The sequence below is a fragment of the Sciurus vulgaris genome, assembly GCF_902686455.1.
Source record: "Sciurus vulgaris genome assembly, chromosome: 5".
In the NCBI taxonomy this organism is placed as follows: domain Eukaryota; kingdom Metazoa; phylum Chordata; class Mammalia; order Rodentia; family Sciuridae; genus Sciurus; species Sciurus vulgaris.
Genome location: NC_136465.1, coordinates 155447467 through 155467653, shown reverse-complemented (window position 1 = coordinate 155467653; position 20187 = coordinate 155447467). Strand labels below are relative to the sequence as shown.

At 33.6% G+C, this 20187-nt stretch overlaps 1 protein-coding gene across 3 annotated transcripts in view; it reads left to right on the top strand.

The window, feature by feature from the left end:
- The window catches only part of NR2C1 (nuclear receptor subfamily 2 group C member 1), a 40973-nt gene that overhangs the window by 13223 nt on the left and 7563 nt on the right, over nucleotides 1-20187 (top strand). For 2 of the 3 annotated variants that reach the window (XM_079142859.1, XM_079142858.1), the window contains exons 3-9: nucleotides 362-443; nucleotides 1907-2086; nucleotides 3347-3494; nucleotides 3572-3662; nucleotides 5270-5451; nucleotides 6711-6861; nucleotides 13179-13300. In XM_079142859.1, the coding sequence (XP_078998985.1) occupies nucleotides 362-443; nucleotides 1907-2086; nucleotides 3347-3494; nucleotides 3572-3662; nucleotides 5270-5451; nucleotides 6711-6861; nucleotides 13179-13300 (956 nt within the window). The remainder of the gene's footprint in view (nucleotides 1-361; nucleotides 444-1906; nucleotides 2087-3346; nucleotides 3495-3571; nucleotides 3663-5269; nucleotides 5452-6710; nucleotides 6862-13178; nucleotides 13301-20187) is intronic. The other variant, XM_079142860.1, reaches the window with a different exon arrangement.

Sequence of the window (20187 nt, the reverse complement as noted above, 5' to 3'; positions counted from 1 at the left end):
TCCTTGCTACTCAGGAGACTGAGGCAAAGGGTCTCAAGTTCAAGACCAGTTGAGCAACATAGCAAAACCTTTGTCTCAAAAAAAAAAAAAAACCAACAAAACAAAAAGATACTCATGTATTTGTGTGTTGAATAGTTTGGTTTCTTTAATGGAGTTGTTATGGAACAAATTGAAAAAATATTACTGTCTTTGCTTCCTATGATAGTTGAAATTTTCACCTATATTTAAAGAAAATTAGACTAGCTTAATTGATATGATTTCATAGTTTAACTTACGATAAAAAGACTGGTGTTCTTTAGTTTTTTTTTTTTTAATCAAAATGAGATCATTACTAATAACATTTTTTTTTTTTTTTTAAAAGCTCTTAACAGATAATTCTTCCTCAGACCAGGGACCAAATAAGGTTTTTGATCTTTGTGTAGTGTGTGGAGACAAAGCTTCAGGTAACATTAAAAATTACCTATATGTGTTGTTTTGCAAAAATACTTACTATCCTACCATCTTTCCTCTAAAAATAAAAACGAAAATAGCTCTGGGGATATGGCCCAGTGTTAGCGTGCTTGCCTAGCATGTGTGAAGCCCTGGATTCATGCCTAACACTGCATAAAGGAAAAAGAAAGGAATGTCATGCCTAACACTGCAAAAAGGAAAAAGAAAGGAATGTCATTTTTATAGTGACATGATTTTAGGTGATTTTACCCTCAGTATTGGTGATTGGTGGCTTCCCACATACCAGACAAGCGCTCTACCTGTGAGTTACGTCCTCAGCCATTTTTAAATTCTATTTTGAGACAGAGTCTCAAAGAGTTGCCAAGACTGGCTTCAAACTTGTGATCCTCCTCCCTCAGCCTCTCCAGTAGCTGGGATTCCAGGCATTCACTGCGCCCTGGTCACAACATAGTTAATTTTTCTCCAGAGCTTTTCTTTCATCTTGTACTTCAGTGCAGTTTGATTTGTAATGACATAAAACGATTATTTCAATGAATAATGAAAAGTTTCACTTTGAAAGTGCATGTGTAGTTTTTTAAAGTGAACATTGGAAGATTTGTCAAAGGAATCGTTGTAATTATTTTTTTCAAAGTATTATTTTTAAAAAAAGATGTGCTCTTTGGTTATATATTACATTAGTTGTTAACCTGCTTCTGGAAATACAGAGTAATTTGAATTATTGGGGTGGAAAAAGCTTTGGATAACCTTTATTCAGTGTTCTGTGTAACTGAGCAGACTATTCTCAAAGCCTATTACTGGTACTTGGAGTTAAGTCACTTTTCATTCTGGCCATTGTTACTTCATGCCAGAAATACACTCATGCCTGCTCATAAGTATTAACAGATGCCAGTAGTATATAGTTTAAGAGTTTTAAGTTCATTACTCTTTTCTAAAGCTTCTTGATAAAAACCTCCATTAGAACTTTTCCCAGAGTAGGTTCAGTTTGTTAGTAAAGTATGCAAAATAAATTATGAAACAGGATAATCAAAATGTAACAGATTTATTTAGAAATTTCAAAAGTGAAACTCATGAGGAGAGATGATTATATTTCAAATACTAGCCTCCATTCTGTCTTCCTTTCTGGAGTATCTAGTATTCAAAGTAAAGTATCTAGTATGTAATAAAACTATAATTAATAAGTGATCTCAGAAATGAAAATTTTGTATGTTAAAAATGGGAATTATGGATGATTTTCCAAATTTTCTTTAACATGGTTGAACGTACCTTATAAAGTTAAAATTTTCATAGTTTATCACAAAAGTATGATTGTTTCATTCTTTAGTAGTTCCTAAAATAGTTTTGCACGTCAGATTCAATAATCTTAGTTTTAGTTTTATCTCATTTATTATTTAAAAGGAATAAATGGGTTTATTTCTTTTCTATTCCAAAAGTAATTTTCTTAACATTTTATCTTTAGGGCGTCATTATGGAGCAGTAACTTGTGAAGGCTGCAAAGGATTCTTTAAAAGAAGCATCCGAAAAAATTTAGTGTATTCATGTCGAGGATCAAAGGACTGTATTATCAATAAACACCATCGAAACCGATGTCAATACTGCAGGTTACAGAGATGTATTGCATTTGGAATGAAGCAAGACTGTATGTATTAGCTTTAAAGGAGAAAATATGTTTAAGAATTCCAGCAAACTAGAAGTATATTCAAATTAACAGATTAAAAATGTCATACGTACACTTTCTAATTTCAGTTTTCCAACTCAGATATCTGTGTATGTGTATTATTCAACAAACTTTTTTTAAACCTTTTTTTTTTTTTTTTTTTCAGTTGTAGATGGACACAGTACATTTATTTTTATTTTATTTTTTATGCGGTGCTGAAGATCAAACCCAGGGCCTCACACGTACTAGTCAAGCGCTCTGCCACTGAGCCACAGCCCTGACCCATCAACAAACATTTTTGAGTGTCTATATAACTATTACATATTCATAATTTGAAATTGGCACCCCAAAAAAGTATGACTAATTAGATAACGGTTTACTTTTTTTTTTTTTTTTTTTTAATCCTAACAGTGCTGAGGATCAAACCCAAAACCTCACATACTAGGCAAGCACTTTATCCCACTAAGCTATAAACCCCAACCCCAATTTGCTTTTTGATGAAACTACTAAACAGTGACTTAATAAGATAATGTGACAACAGCTAATAAAAGCTCCCAGTACACAAACATGGTCCTTGGCGTATATATTAATTATCGTTTCAGGACAGTTCTCTGCAGTAGATACTATTATTATCCTTTTTACATTTTAATAAAGAGATGTTGAAAAACTTGTCCAAGGTCATACAACTGATAAGGAGCAGAACTTGGCTTTGAACACTGGTAGTTTGTTTGTTTGCCAGAAAATGTACAATTTACAACCATACTACCTTATCTAATAGTACTATATATACCTGCATGAATATAATATATATTATAATGTATATTATAAATAGACTAGGCAGTTGAGATACCTGTAAAAAACCTCCCTGCCCCAGCTTAAAAAAGATCTTAGACTTTTTTTGTGTGTTATTAGTATTAGTATTTTCAGTTTATTACATTTTATTGTTTTAAACTCATAGATAAATGAGGAATTCCTAACTTCTTGATGGTGAGATTTAAAAAATAAAAGTTCCTCTATATTTCTACCACTGGAGTAGGGGAATAGAAACAAAATTGAGAGATGCAAACTGGCCTATTTTACAAATATTAAGCAATTTTTTTAATTTGCTTGTATTTTAAAAATATTGATGGTTGTGTGGGGAATATAGTGTGGTAGCCCTGTCTTCCATTATTGTTGACCTAGAGCTTACATTTATAATTGGCATAAATTCTTTATTATGATATAATCAATCCATTTTTGTAGCTGTTCAATGTGAAAGAAAACCCATTGAAGTATCCCGAGAAAAATCATCTAATTGTGCTGCTTCAACGGAGAAAATCTATATCCGAAAAGACCTTCGAAGCCCATTAGCTGCAACTCCAACTTTTGTAACAGATAGTGAAACTGCAAGGTATAGTAAAACAAACATTAAGTAGTTAGTCATTTGTTTTTTCCAGTGAAACTGAGACATAAACTTATTTGTTACAGGTCAACAGGATTGTTGGATTCAGGAATGTTTGTGAATATTCATCAGTCTGGAATAAAAACTGAATCAGCTGTGCTGATGACACCAGATAAGGTGTGTTTAGGGCAATTTAAAGCCAAATTTTAAAATGTATTAATTCCTTTAAGAAAGGAAGGGAACTAACTTTTGTTAAACTACTATCTGCTCAGATACTGTGCTTTAATATTCGTATTAAGTGGTTTTAACAATTTTGTGTATTGTTTCTTTTACAAATAGGCCCAAAGGGCTGGTGTTACAACTTAGAAGAGAGCATGGGTTCAATCCCCAGCACAACAACTTGAGAATTTAGTTGTACATGTTGTTGTGGGGGGAGAATATGTAAGTGTCTAGTTTTAAGTAGCTGAAAATTATAATACTTAAAAAAATACTTATATTTTACTCAAATATAAGAAGGCTGTTTGGAGCAGTGGTTTCGAGCATTGGGTACAGTCATATAGGTCTGGCCTGTCCCGCCTCTGCTCTTTACTGCCTAGTTTTGAAGGATCATTCTTTGTTGGTAATAGAAGGATGATGATTCCTGTATGACAGGGTTGTTAAGAAGATTAAAATACATGTGGAAGTAGTAGTCATGTAAGAACTTGGTAATTATTATTCATTAAATGATTCTCTGAATACTGATTAATCTGAGGAGAGCACAGAAATTGTTTTTTTTTTTTTTTTTTTGTCCTATACATTCACCAAAGTCAACTTCATTCACATAGAGAATCAAAAGAACAAATGAAACAACAGAGAAACATAGTTGTTATTTTAGGATTAAGAACAATATGAATAAAAACCTTAAAGGAAAGTATTATTTAAAAAAATACCAGGGCTAGAGTTGTGGCTCAGTGGTAGAGTGCTTGACTAGCATGCATGAGGCACTGGGTTCCACTCTCAGCACCACATATAAATAAATACATACATACATACATACATACATACATACCGTTTAAAGGATCTTGCCTGTAGGCCATAGAAGGAGGTTCAGAAGTCCTCTTATTAGCTTTGGTGGAATAATTTGAGCATTAAAGAAAGAATGTAACATATTGAAGCATCAGATATCTAAAAATGTATTAATTGAAAACGATACTCCGGAAAATTCATCTGTCACCATTAGAAGTTGCTAGGGTATCAATGCATTGCTCTGAAAAATTGATGAAGGAAGAAAATGAAGCACTTAGTTATATTTCTGGGTGAAGAATTAAGAAAAAAATGTGTTTCTTATGAAAGAATTATAGCTAACTCATACAGAATATATTCTATTATTATTAGCAAACATAAAAGGTGAAGTCAAATGGGGAAAGTGTACTGTGTGAGAAAAAAGCCAACATCTTAACCCTACATAAAAATTTTTCAACTCCAGTAAAAAGGCAGGTTGGTGGGCAAGTGGGTTTTTGTTTGTTTGTTTTGTTTGTTTTGTTTTTAAACAGTAATGAGGGATCAAACCCAGAGGTTTCATCGTGCCAGGGAAGCATTTTACCACTGAGCTATACCCTCAGCCCACCTCATGATTTTAACTTATATTTTCCTCAGGTTTCTGAAAACTCAGAGCTCTTTGTTTTTACTTCTGTATTTCATTTATCTTAGTGCACTTTTTATCATTTTTAATCTAGAATTGGATATTCAGATTTTAAAGTATATTGATAGCAACTTGCAGATTTTAATTTTTTTTTTTTTTTCAGACTGAATCATGTCAAGGAGATTTAAGTACATTGGCCAGTGTGGTTACCTCATTAGCAAATCTTGGAAAAACTAAAGATCTTTCTCAAAATAGCAATGAAATGAGCATGATGGAAAGTTTAGGCAATGGTGATTCATCTTTGTGTGAATTTCAAGAAACCCAGACCAATGGTGATGTTTCAAGGTAAGGTCTGTCTTAATTAATAAATGCTTAGTGTCTTAGTATTTACTGGTATATATTTGTGTTAAATACTATTATATATTTTTCAGAAAATGGGTATTTCTGTTAGACTTAGAAAATTTAAAGCATAGTAAGTTTTAACTGAAAAACAGCATTTAGTATAAAATGTCCAGCAAATTACATTCTAAGTAATAAACAATAAGTGAATATTATACGATTAGAGTGTATTCTTAAATTTTAGGAATATTTTCCCTCTTAATTTATAGTTAGCATCTAATATTTTAGTTGCCAAATTTTATCTTCTGTTTATATAAGCCCAAAATTTTCTTTCTAAACAATCTTAGTGATCCCGCACACACTAATTATTAGTGATGAAAATGAATGTAAAAGACACTCAGTTGAATCAGCTACTGTTTTAAGTTATACTTGAGGAAAATAATGCAGAGTTCTGTTTCTCATTTTGTCAGTGTTAAACACTTAGGATTTAGAAAAGAAACCAAATTTCTTCCAGCTTTTCCTATAGGTCTATCATTTAAAATATTAAATCTTGTGCTGAGCTGTAGCTCAGAGGTAGAGCACTTGCCTAGCATGCTCAAGACGCTGGGCTTGATCCCTCAGTACCAGAAAATAAATAAAATATTGCATAAATTACATTTGAATCATAGTAAGTACTTTGTTGAACATGAGATTTTAAGGAACTCTGGAAGGCATATCATTGAAAAATATGGGGATTTTTTTCGAATAACTGTTTGCTAATATGTTAATTATTCTGATCTCAAATTCTTAACAGTTTACATTTTTCTCCCCCTAAAGATTTTTTTAAAGAGACTAATTCCTTGGTATTACATTAACATGATAATACAGTGTTTAACATCATGCGTATAAAGTTTAATTTGTTGAGTTTGAAGAGAATCATGGAAGTCATTAAAACAAACTGTTGATACAGTTAAGGTCTATTTTCTAAAGTTGTAGAGGTTTTTTTGTTTTGTTTTGCGGTGCTGAGGAATTAAACCTAGGGCCTCATGCATGCAAGGCAAGCACTATACCTTTTAGCCACACGCCCAACCCTATTTTCTAAAGAATATTTTAGTCTTAAATCTTTTGGGGAAAGGGGAGGACCTCCTGATGCCAGAGAAATACTTTTATCACTGAAATGCAACCTCAGCCTCTAGGTTTAACTCACAGTTCCAGAATTTTGTATAGAGTTTTCATTTTACTGTTGGAGATAGACCAAGCTCACAGCTTCTGATGTCTCCTTATAGGGCATTTGACACTCTTGCAAAAGCATTGAATCCTGGAGAGAGCACAGTAGAGGGAATGGAAGGAAGCGTACACCTAATTGCTGGAGATGCAAGCATAAATTACATCGAAAAAGAGGGACCACTTCTCAGTGATTCACATGTAGCTTTCAGGGTATTTCTATATGTTTTTAAATTTTCATATTGTGTTACCATTTGATTTTGATGTTCCTTTCAAAAATTGGAAGTGTGTTTGTTGTGCTCTTAAACTAAAAAATATCCCTGGTTAGAATTTCAAAACTAAAACTAAGGTATACACATCTGGCTAGCAAAGATAATGGCTCAGTAAAACATCCTGTTTGTAAGTCAGTTACCATAGTAATTAGTGGGTTTAGGTCTTAAAAAGTTCGTTTTTTTAACCATACTTGTTTTTTCTTTTCAAGTTAAGTGTTAGCTTTAATGATGTTTTGAGTGCATTTCTTTTGTTCAGTGCCTAGCTACTGTTTCTTTAGTGTAAATAACTAAGACCCAGATATTCTGTTACTACAAAGAATTCCATTTATGTATTGCTTTAATTAGCTTTTGGTATTATAATAAGAAGGTATAAAATTTTAATAATTTTAACTTTTGGTTTTTAACTTTTGATACTTTTTTTAACCATTTTGGAGAAGGCACATTTATTTTGTTCCCCTAAATATGTTGTTCATAATGAAAACAATACATGTAGAATGCTAGAAACAATATCTGTAGTAGAAGAAGGAGGCACTTTTTAGTATTTGTTTTGTCTTCAAATATTATGTGTTCCAGAGTTATAAATATGCTCACTATTTAGACTTCACATTAAGAACCTATTGTTTGGCCCCTCCATTTTAACCACTGTTATCTCTGCCAGCTGTGGCTGCTGTTAACAAGATGTATCATAAGTGGTTAAATATACACAGGAGATTTTCCTTAGCAATGCAGTGCACAGCAATTCTGGAATACCTGAGGGTGATTACTCATGATTTTGTGTAGATTATAACATTTCTTAGGAAAACTTGCACAGTTACCATATAAGTAATGTATTACCCATAGAAATAATAAACACAGCCAGGCGTGGTGGCGCACGCCCATAATCCCAGCATCTCAGGAGGCTGCAGCAGGATAGCGAGTTCAAAGCCAGAATCAGCAAAATCTAGGCACTGAACAACTCAGTGAGACCCTGTCTCTAAATAAAATACAAAATAGGGCCAGGGATATGGCTCAGTGGTTGAGTGCCCCTGAGTTCAATCCCAGGTATCCCCCACCTTACCCCCCCCCCAAAAAAAATAGAAAAAGAAAGAACAAAGTAAATATAACATTGATTAAAACTGCATATGATATATAAGGGAAACCAATTTCATATAAAATTTTACTAAAGAAAACTTACATGGAAAAATTCAAAATATTTTATTTGTACTGTACAGGGCAATTTTTATGGGTGCTATAAGAAAAGGAAATGTGAATAAATAGTGTCATCCTTAAAAATTATGCTAGGTATGGACAGGGGTGGAGGAAGGCAAAATTAGATTTTTTTTTCGCATTGTTATTCTTATTTTAAATAGAAGACATTCTTTTGTTTTCTTAGTTTTATTTTCTGCTTTTCGATTTAAACGGGAAGAAGCATATAATGAGACAAATGCAGAAAGAGGACCCAGTGTGAGGGAAAAGGACAGAGGACTTATTTAGAAAGAAGTTGTTCACCTCTTTAGTCTTGGATGTTGGTCCTCGAGATTTTTGCTTCCTTGAAATAAGTGTTTTGAACAGATGAATTGGACAAATTAGAACTTTTGTTTTTCTTTCTGGAATTGTCTTTTTTCTATTTCATCTTTGATTTATAACCTTTGTGTCCTCAGAGTTAGCACTATGAAGCTTCTTTGCTGCTGAAAAGGACAGCTTGTTTTGATTATTGTTTATAGTCCTTTAATGTCAAGAGTTTTATGTTTTCTTGATTTCTCTCCTTAGTTCCTAAAGGCAGATCATTTCATGGTTAGTTCTTTCATTGAAGTTTGTTGGTCATGACTTAAAAAAAACTGGCATCTTTAATGAGATAGCTCAATCCTCTCTTATTTGCTGAGCTAAGTGATAGTGTGTTTTTCCTCAGTTGCCTTTTTATGTGTATTGTAGTTTATAGCACTTTTTCACATAAATTTCTTCCCTTGAGCCTCACCACATTCTGCTGGGGAGATTTTGTATTTTTATTCTCACTTGGTAGATGAAGAAAGATATTAAAAAGTTTTCAGTGTCTTGTTCAAAGCAACCTACATAGTTGGGAAAAGTAGTCATATAATAGAAATAGAAGAATAACTAAAAAAAAATAGAATAATAGAAAAATAGTCTAATGAAACTGAAAGTTGAAAAACCTAGGGCAGTAATAATGTATTATATAACAGTTTCATTAAACTTGAGTCTTGGGTATGATTTTCATATACCATTTCACTTGATTGTTAAAATTTTTTTAAGAATAATCAATGTAGTTAGTATTTCCATTTTAGAAATCAGTTTATGAGATAGAAGTAAGATGATTTCCAAAGCTTTTCTTTTGCATCTGTTATCTCAATATTAGAATCACAGTGTTTTTAGTAACCGATGTTTGCATTGGAAATCCTTGTCATTCTCCCCATGCCTTATTCCCATCCATTCCATAACTGAAATTGAATCTTTCTGGTATTTTTGAGTTTTTCTCTTCCTGCTTATTTCTACCACCCATATTTCAGACCTTTTAAAATTTCCAGCCTGAACTATTAACAATAATATCTGCTTCTAGTCTGTCTTCTCCATCTTGCCCTGTGCACTGGTATTAGAGTGATACTTGTTTAAAAAAAGAAAAATCAATCTAACGATGCCACTTGGCTATTTGTAAACCTTGGCTGAGGGTGTAGCTCAATGGTAGAGCCACCACTTAGCATGTGGGAGGCCTTGGGTTCGATTCCGAGTGCTGCCAATTTATTTTTTTTGGTACCAGGATCAAACCCAGGGTGACTTAACCACTGAGCCACATCCCTAGCCTTTTATGTTTTATTTTGAGACAGGGTCTCAATTAAGTCCTTAGGGCCTTACTAAGTTTCTCAGGTTGGTCTTATACTTGCAGTCCTTCTGCCTCCTCAGCCTCTCAAATCGCTGTGATTCCACCACATCTGGTGCCAATTTTAATTAAGCCAGGTGTGGTGGCACATGCCTGTAATCGCAGCAACTTGGGAGGCTGAGATAGGAAGATCTCAAGTTTGAGACCACCCAGGCAACTTATCAGGCCCCATCTCAAAATTTAAAAAGGGCTGGTGGTACAGTTCAGCGGTAGAGCCTTAACCTGGCCTATACAAGGTTCTATGTTCAGGCCCTACTTACCCTTAGTAGCTTTCCCTTACCCATAAGGGACACTTTCCATAACATAACTTTTAGGACCTTCCACATTCTGATCCAACTACCCGTTCCATTGTTTCTCACCCATGTCATTCCTCTGAGACAGTGATCTTTCAGTAAATAGTTATTGGATGAATAATCCAGAGTCAGACAAAAACTAAATGAAGAGTTAGAAGTAGAACCCATACCTCCTAACTGAAGTCATGATATTTTAAAGACTACAGGATGCAGGCTATTAGCAGAATTCCATATAGAAATAGTGCTAGAAGGATAATTGCAAAGGAAAGGGATAACCTCTAAAATAGATTGGTTCAGTTTAGGTCTCATACTCTTTAAAAAATCAGTTCAATTTATTAATTTTTTATAGTTTGGATAATATGCAGCATTCTATTTATAAAAATAAAGATCCACAGATTTTGGGAAAGCTCTAACATCTTTGTAGAGAAACTTCTGTGTATGTATAAAGAAATAAATTTGGGTCTTTTCAGTTAAAAGACTTGGCACATGGGTTATTGTTTCTTCATCCATATTAACTTTCTGATCATAACAGTAGAGGTGTATTAAAGTATGTAAAAGATAATCATAAAGCATTTCCTCTTTTTTCAAAATAATATAGCATGATAGTTTTTTTTTTAAATAATGACCTTTAGTGTATATTGCAAATTATTTCAACTTTTGTGATTAAAACATGGGAAAGTCTTCCATTATCACTAATGTTGTATAGATTAAAGCCATTGTGTTTTACATGTTGCAAGTAATTTAGTTAAAGGCCATTTAAAATTATTTAGTGAAAGGTATTCTTTATTGTTTTGCTTCTTATTCACTCCTCCCCCATAAAACTAGTAATGTTTGGTAATCCCCCAATTTTTCAGGCTTTTTTTCCCTACTCACCTTGAGCATTTCTGAAAAGGTATGATAGCTCCCAGTTTTCAAATATATATATATTCATGTGTAGAGATAGTTACATCTAATAATGTTTAAGATGTTTAGTATTTGCTTGATGGAGTAAGAATTCTCTCATTTGTATTTTATTTCACTGTGTCAGTAAACATTACTGAAGCATTTCAAAATTTTTCTTCTTAGGTCTGAGCATGTAGCTCAGTGGTAGAGCACACGTTTAACATGTGCAAAGACTTGAATTCAATTCCCAGCAACTCAAAAAATTTTTTCTTTAAATAGGATTTCAACTATAATTGTCCTGTTTTATTCCTTAATACCATTAATAATTAGGTAAATCATTTGTGTCTAATATTGAACAAAAGCAACTTTTTCTTTACATTTTTATCTAAAATTTCTAGAGAACTTTTACATCATTTTAATGGAAACCTTTTGATTTGTTTAACATTATAAGCATCTTGGAGAATCTGATGAAAACTATATATTCATTTCCCAGAAAAATACATTCGGGCACATCCACTTACCCCACCTCAGAGTTAGGCACTATTACCTGTGTACTATGCTTTCTTCTGTCCTTTCCATGTACATATATATGTATGTACACTTAAATGTACTCTATATTATATGTCAGACCACCTACATTCTGTTTTGTAATTTTCTCCTCTTAGATGTCTGTGAGATATTTTTTCTATGCTATTGCATTTCAATTTATCTTACTAATTTTAATACCTACAAGGTATTCTGTTCTATACTATGGATCATTCTTTCCCCATGAGGAAATTTGGGGTTGTTGCCAGCATTTAGTTTCACTATTAGAAATAGAACTACAATGGATATCCACAGTTGTTCTTGAGCTCCTGGGTTTATTTGATCCTCCTGCCTAAGCCTCCTGAGTAGCTGCAACTAGAGTTGCACACCATGATGCCCCTAATATGTGCTTTTTTGTGTGTCTGTGTGCTTGAATTTTTCTGCTGTAGATATTTAGCAGTGGAATTATAAATTGAGTATCCCTTATCTGAAATGCTTGGGACCTGAAGTGTTTCAAATTTTGGCAATTTTTTGGATTTTGTAATATTGGCAGAGACCTTACTAGTTAGTTGTTCATTCCTAATCTGAAAATCCACAGTGCTCCAAAATCCAAAAATTTTTGAGTGAAGTGTTTCAGATTTTTTTATTTTTGAGTTAATTTTACTCAACCCCTATTGACTCATAAGATGTACTTATTTTTCAAATTTTGTCAGGTAACAGACAAATTGCCTTTCAGCTTAACCACCCACAAATATTTCTTTTCCTATATCCTCACTCAACTTGACACTGTTGATCATTTCAGTAATTTAGAAGTAAAGAATGTGTTTCTTACTCATTTCATGAATTGATTGCAGAGTTTTTTTCAACAAAGTTGTCAGAAATGCTTTCAGACATGTTTTGATGTAGGATTTATTTTTCACTATCAAAGGTCAACAACACAAACTCACAGCCTGCTTCTAGTGGTATGTCCACAAATAGATTTTGTTTTACCTGTACAATAATATTTTTTAAGATCCTTTTTTATTTCTTACTTTTTTTTTTTTTTTTTTTTTTTTTTGGTGATGATACTGGGAATCAAACCCAGGTAGTGCCCTACCACTGAGTAACAGCTCCAGCTCCCTTTTTTAAATAAGAAGATTCTACAAAGATCATGGGCTCTTTGAAAAATTAAAGGAATGGCAGCATTCAGCCCAAATTCTCGTGTTTTTGTTTTGCTAGATTCAAGTCACTGCTATGCCATTTGGGAGTAGCGCTCCCCATTTGGCACCAGTAGGCCTGCTTTACTCGTTAACTCTCCTAGCTCTGTAAGCATTTAAGTGTATTAACCCTATAGTCTAAATGAAACAGGATTGTACCTTCAAGCTGAATTTTTTGTGTACTATTGTTAGGAAGGAAAAAGAAAAAAAAATCAATGAACCAAGATAGAAAGTAACTTAAACACAACCAGGTAATACCATGGTTGATATTTATTGTTAGAGTCTGCTTTTCTGAATATTGCTTTGATAAAAACTGTAGTAAGCCCTTTTGTTAGCTTAAAATCCAGTAACTTAGATATTTTCGAGATGAACCTTTTTCTGAGCATATTAGATTCATATTTGATGTGTTCTGTTTACATTCAAATTTTTCAAAGAAATGATATTTAGAACTTTCAGTCATAAGATAATTTACCTAAATCCCTGTTCGTACTAGCTCACCATGCCTTCTCCTATGCCTGAGTACCTGAATGTGCACTACATTGGGGAGTCTGCCTCCAGACTGCTGTTCTTATCAATGCACTGGGCACTTTCGATTCCTTCTTTCCAGGCACTAGGGTGAGTGTTTTGAAGTCCTTGAATATAAATGTGATTTTGTAGCACAAATGTTCATTAAGCAAGAACTCTTTATTTTGGGAGGATTTGCATTAAAGGAATAAAAATATTTAACATTGTAACTTTTAAGTTGTGTCATTTATATGACAAATCATGGCGGCTAATAGCAATTTCTCTATATCATTTTTATGTGGGAGAGGATCCATATTTCATAGTTTACTGACCAAGTTAACTATTTAGATGAATTATAATAAGAAGAGTTGATAGATCATGACTGGCATTGGTAATGGCCACCTTTGATTGTGTCAAGGATAGCGCCACTGTAGGAATGCCCCAGGTTGTTTTTCCCTCCCACCATCACCATTTCAGCATTGATTCCAGCCATGTTACTAGGGAGCTAAAGTTTACTTACATAAATTATGTTTAAAAATAGAGATAATTGTTTTTCATTTGTGTGATGGGTGGGGGAGAAAATTTGAAAATATAAGCCCCATAGTACCATGATTTAGATGATTTAGAGATTTGGTCTTACCACTGAAGAATACATCTGTATTCTATTCTGAAGTGATCACATGAAATGGAAATTCTACTCATAGGACCCTACTTCATCGGCATGATTTGTAAACAGTTCACTCTCACTTCCTCTCCATCTGTTTTCCTGTTTGTCAAATAGATGTCTCTACCCATCCCTATCCTCAGACAGCATTTTGAATACAACTAAGAAACACTGAAATATAACTGTAAAAGACATATTTGAAATTATAATTACTAATAAGTTTTAGATATATCAGTGTATTCAATCATGTATTAAGTAGTACAACTAGTAAGCTAAAAACCTGATTTAGAGTGACAACTTTTTAAATGCTTGTTAGCTCTTTCTCTCAAAATACAATGTAAACTTTTACACAGTATCAGTTTATTTTTTTTCCCTCAGTACTGGGGATCCAATGGAGGGCTTCACGCAGTCAACTGCAACCACCCCTTTTTTTTCTAAGCAGGATCTCGCTAAGTTGCACCAAACCTTACTGCATACTTAATGTTTTCAAAGTCATAAACTATCCTGATGCTGTGACACATATGTGTATCCCAGCTGCTTGGGAGTCTGAGGCAGGGGGATTGCAAGTTTGAGACCAGCATGGAGAACTTACAAGACCCTGTCTCTAAAATAAAGTAAAGGGCTAGAGTGGTAAAGTGAGTAAAAAAAAAAAAAATTTAAGTGTAGTTCCTTAAGCTTATAACTGGTATACTTAGGCCAAAAAAACAATTTGGTGATGTTTCTCATAATAGAATATCAATTATTGTAGTAGGACAGCAAAGAAAGGAATTTGGGGTATAATTTAAGCTCCATGAATTAATCATAACACTATTGATATTCAGTGCTTCTTTTGAGTGTGACTATCCTATTGCAAATAATCCAGATGGGGGGGGGGGGGGGAAGCCTGAAGTTTTTGATTATAAATTAATATAGAGTGGCAACCACATATCCCTGTGATCTTTATTGAAAATTACTTTCAGTGTAACAACCACAGGATCCTTTGTGATTAGAATAATTAACATCTAGCAATCAAGACCATTAGATGATACATAAACTCTTATTTCTTCTGCCTGTCTAGATAGTCTATAGATCTTATGTTAGCTTAATCAAATGGATAAGGACTAGATACTAATGATAGGAAAGTTTTATGTGGAAATAAAAGCTATTCTTTAAATCTAGGAACTGGCATGAGCTGCATTTTCATTTCTAGATATAAAAGTTGGCAAAAAAAAAAAAAAAAGCCCAAGTTTTACAGAGCGAAACAGATAAGCAGCATTAATCATTTTCTAAAATTCAGGTTTGTTATTGCTCAACTTATTTAACAGAAGAAAATAGTAGCTTTAAAATTTTTTAAACTGTGGTTATTACCATTTGTATTTTCTAAAGATAATTTCTGTACTTAGAGGAGTTCAGTGTTTCTGGGTTTTTTTTTTTGTTTTTTGTTTTGTTCTTCATAATTCAAGTGAAGCACTACACAGTTGTAGGATATTCTGCTGAAGGGCAGTGGGGTACTTGGCTGGATTTGCCTGGAGTAAGTATGGCAGCAGTCCTCTCCACCCATATTCTTTATAATGTCATCAGAATTCCAAGACAACACTGTTTGCCACAGGAGCCTATTTATTGAGTTATTTTAAGCAATCTTCCATGAATTTAAGCCTAAAAGTTGAATCCTTTAAAATACCATAAACAATGTAATGTTTCTTGTAACTTCGTGGGCTTATTGCCATGTCATTGATTATTTTTCCCCAAGGCCATGCTTTCAGTTGAAACAGATGCTGCCAGGGAAAGAATATGCCTTGGGTTTATTTGTGTGGATTACAAATGGTGGGGTATAGGTGATTTAGTCAACTTAATGCTTTTTTGCAGCGCTGGATATTAAACCCAGGGTCTTGTGCATGCTCGGCAAGTGCTCTACCACTGAGCTACACTCCCAGCCCCAGTGCCTCTTTTGGTTATCATTAAAACTTGTATTGTTTTCTGGGTGCTTGAAGACACCTTAACTTCATTTTCTACCTAGCTTCTTTTGCTTCTCAAAAGAAAGATGTTTTGGAAATAGGTAGTAGAATGTGACTACAATAGTCATTGGTTTTGTTTTCCTAACAGGAAAAAACAGAGAGCCAGCATGCCCTTACCTTCCAAAAATATTAGCTTTAAATAGGGGAGTCTCTACTGAAAAATTTTACTTTAGCAGTTTATTTACTAACTTATGTAAGGATTTTTTTTTTTTTTTTTTTTTTTTTAAAGCATAGCTTTTAAACATCTGAGTTCAAAATCCTGGTTTTAATTCCTCTGCTGACTTATGTGTCTTCAGATCAGGTTACTTAAATGAAACTTACTTCCCCCATCTGTAGATTAGGAGCAGAAACACTTGCTTATGAGTTATGCCCTTATATGAGATAATGAATTTAAATTTAACCCTGTGCCTGCTACAAATTACTAAGTGGTCATTTTTTTTATACTCTTAAGAACCTTCTTTTTTAAACGGTGCTCTTGTTTATTTATCTTTCCAAATGTAATGAACTTTAAAAGAAAAAACAACAACATAGCTATAGTACGAGGGTTTTTTGGGGTTCTGTTTTGACTAAAAATGCAGATAGATAGATTTCTGTAATTGATGTCTATTATTAACTCTTTGACTTTTCCTTTGAAAATAAAATTACCTGGTAATTTATTCCTCAATCACCAGTTTTATCTTATTTCCTTAGTAACAATTTTGGTGTGTCACTGGTACTTATTAACCTTTTCTCTGAGCCTTCCCAGTATTGTCAGGAATACTAACTTTTTTTTTTTTTTTTCATTTTTTAAGTCATTCATATATATTTTATGACAACAATGAAATTAAACTATAAAGTATCAGTAGGAACAAGGAAAATAATAAAATGACAATTATAATATTCTCAACTTTTTGAAAATTGAACGATTTTAAACAATTCACTGTTGACAAAAACAAATCAGAAAAATTTATGGTCAGCATTGCAATAATGATAAACATGATAAAAGTTGGATCTACTGTCAAGCTTATATCCTTATTCCATATATTTTTAAATTTTTTTTTGTTCTTTTTAGTTATACATGACAGTAGAAACCATTTTGATATATTTATACGAGTTAGGAATATATCTTAATCTAATTAGGATCCCAGTTTTGTGGATATACACAATGGTGAGATTCACTGGTGTATTCATATATTCATATATGTGCAAGGTACTTTCATATAAGTGGTGTAGCACAGGTCAGCTCTGATCCCCTCACCCTCTTTTATTTTTTTCCTTTCCTGCGTTCATTAGGTAGTTACCTTGTTTAGCTGTTTCCTCTTTAAAATTTCAGAATTAGAGATCAAGATGAAAACCAGTTCACTTTTAATATTTCCTCCTGTTTAAAGTAATATTGAAGTATAGAACTCTCTCAAGTAAACCCTCACTCACCAGAGGTAACTAACCCTGCTATTAACAGTTTGATATCCTAGATTTTTCTATGCCATGTTTATTAAACCGTCGGAACACACTCACATTTACATATCTATTCTTTGCCTTGCTCTTTACATGTACATTCTAGACCTATTCCTATGTCAGCACCTAAAATTTACCATGTTTTTCTTAATGGTTACCCAGTATTCAACTTTATGGGTTTATTATAATTTACTTACTTGTCTTTTATCAGTGTGTATTTGGATTATTGCCAGTTTTCTTTGTTGTTATATCCAGTGCTATAATGCACATTTTTGCCTGCCTGTGTAGTATTTCTATAAAATAGGTTCTTAAAAGAAGAATTGCTAGGTTTAAGAAGATGTACATTTGTACTTTGGTAAGTACAAAAGTATGTTGTCTTCTAAAATGTGTAGAGCCAGTTTACGCTCACATTAGCAGTGCAAAAGAATGCATGCTTATTTCCTCACACCCTCCTCAATTCTGGGTTTTACACATCTTTTCTGATCAATGAAAATAGTATCTTGTAACCTTTCTCTTTGAGTTTGCTTAACTGAGATTGAAATATTGAATCCTTTTCTATGTGCAAATTTTTAAATAATGGTTTTCTTTGTATTTAAACTTTCAAGCTTATTTTAATAGCCAGTTTCTTATTATATGTAATCCTTCTCAAGTACTGAATGAGAAAGAGATCAACCTGGAGTCAAAATCTCACCTGAAAAATTTCCTGGTGAGAAAAAATTACTTTCTTAAGTTTGCAGTATTAGCCTTAATATTGAGTATATTCTATTTTTTAATAAAAATGTCATGTAAAGAAAGCTGTGATTCTTAATGATTTCTATTAAACACACTGATTAAGCAGGAAAAAAGTACCATTCATCAGATTCACACATTTCTGATCAGGATGTTCTTATCAACTGAGAACTCTTTGGATAAAGAAACCAATCTTGTAGTTTCATTATCTTACTCCTTTTATAATCAAGCAAGATTATAAAAGGATTCATACACAGCCAGGTGTGGTGGCACACACCTATAATCCCAGTGGCTCGGGAGGCTGAGGCAAGTAGATTGCAAGTTCAAAGCCAGCTGCAGCAAAGGTGAGGCACAAAGCCAACTCAGTGACACCCTGTCTCTAAATAAAATACAAAAAAGGCCTGAGGTTGTGGCTCAGTGGTTGAATGCCCCTAAGTTCCAGCATCCATCCATCCTCCCCCGCAAAAAAAGAAGGATCCACACCCACATCTTTTCTGTCTTTTCTAAGTTCTAATTTCTACCTGCTCTCTCTGTCCCTCAAGATCAGAAAGCATGAATTAAATTCCTTCTATATGCCACGTACTGTGCTGTTCAGAGAGATTCAGCAATGCAAAGGGAACATTGCTTTCAGTGAGGATTTAAATATGGGAGACAGACTTAAAAGAATAAGATACCACAAACTGTGTATAAAATATAAATGTATAGATAGAACCTAGGGAGGGAGAAGAATGCTGCCAGAGAATGTTTCAAGAAAGTTGGCTCCGAAGTATATGTTAAGGAATAAATAACCTTCTTAACCAGGAAACAGTGCAGGGAAGAACATTTCAAGAAAACCACCTTTAGTAATTCACTCAACACTTCTTTTTTCCTCTGTACTGGGGATTGAACCCAGGTGCAATTTGACCACTGAGCTACAGCCTCATACTTTTTTATATTTTTACTTCAAGACAGCGACTTGCTAAGTTACCAAGTAGAACTTGTACTTAGGATCTTCCTGCCTCAGCTTCCTGAGTTGCTGAGATTGCAAGTGAGTGCCATCATATCTAGCTCACACAACACTTTTTATTGAACACCTGTTATATACTTGTTCTCATCGTGGCATCTGCATTTATTTTTTTCTTCTTCCTGGAACATTGCTCCCAAAGATCTTGGCAGGGAGAGGGCACACATGTGCATGGGCATCAAACCTATGGCCTCACATGCTAGGCAAGTGTTACACTGAGTTACATCCCCAGCCCCATATTTTTAAAAAATTCTTTCCCAGGGCTGGGGAGATAGCTCAGCTGGTAGAGTGCTTGCCTCGCAAGCACAAGGCCCTGAGTTCGATCCCCAGTACCACAAAAAAAAAAAAAAAAAATTCTTTCCCATCTTTCTCAAATGACTGAAATGTCACTGCCTCAGCAATGCCTTCTTTAACCACCTTATCTCCCCATTTTGTTGTATATCAAACTACTCTGTATCAATGTAGAATTGTCATTACCTGCAATTAATTTATTATTTATATAATCATATAGTATTTATATAAAATGTTTGAAATTATACATCTGTTGTGTTTCCCTTCTTTTTCATGAAAGCACATGTAATCCATCTTGTTAACTGCTAGTTCTCCGGTGCCTTAGAACGTAGCATATGTTATGACTTGTTTTTCAGTATAGTTATATTTTTAATTGACACATAGTAATTGCACACATTTATGGGGTGTAGGATGACATTTCATTACACTGATAATAAGATAATCATGGTAACTGGCATATCTATCACCTTAGATACTTCTATACTTAGATACTTAGTATCACTTCTTTGTTTTAGGAACATTGGAAATCCTCTCTACTAGCTATTTTGAAATATTCTATGATTATCCACCATAGTTATACTACTATAAATATAGAATATTAGAAATTATTCCTTCTGGGAGCTAAGGATATGGCTCAGTGGTAGAATACTTGCCTAGCATGCTCAAGTTCCTCGTTTGATCCTCCAACACTGCCAAAAATATATTTTAAAAAATGTGTATGTGTGTGTGTGTGTATAATTACTGCTAGCCAACTGCCCCCGAGACCATTAACTATACTCTCTTCCCCTACCCTCTCCTCCAGGATCTGGTAACCAGTATTCTATACTTCTTTGAGGTCAACTTTTAGTTTCCACATAGAAATGAGAACATGCACCTCTTTATA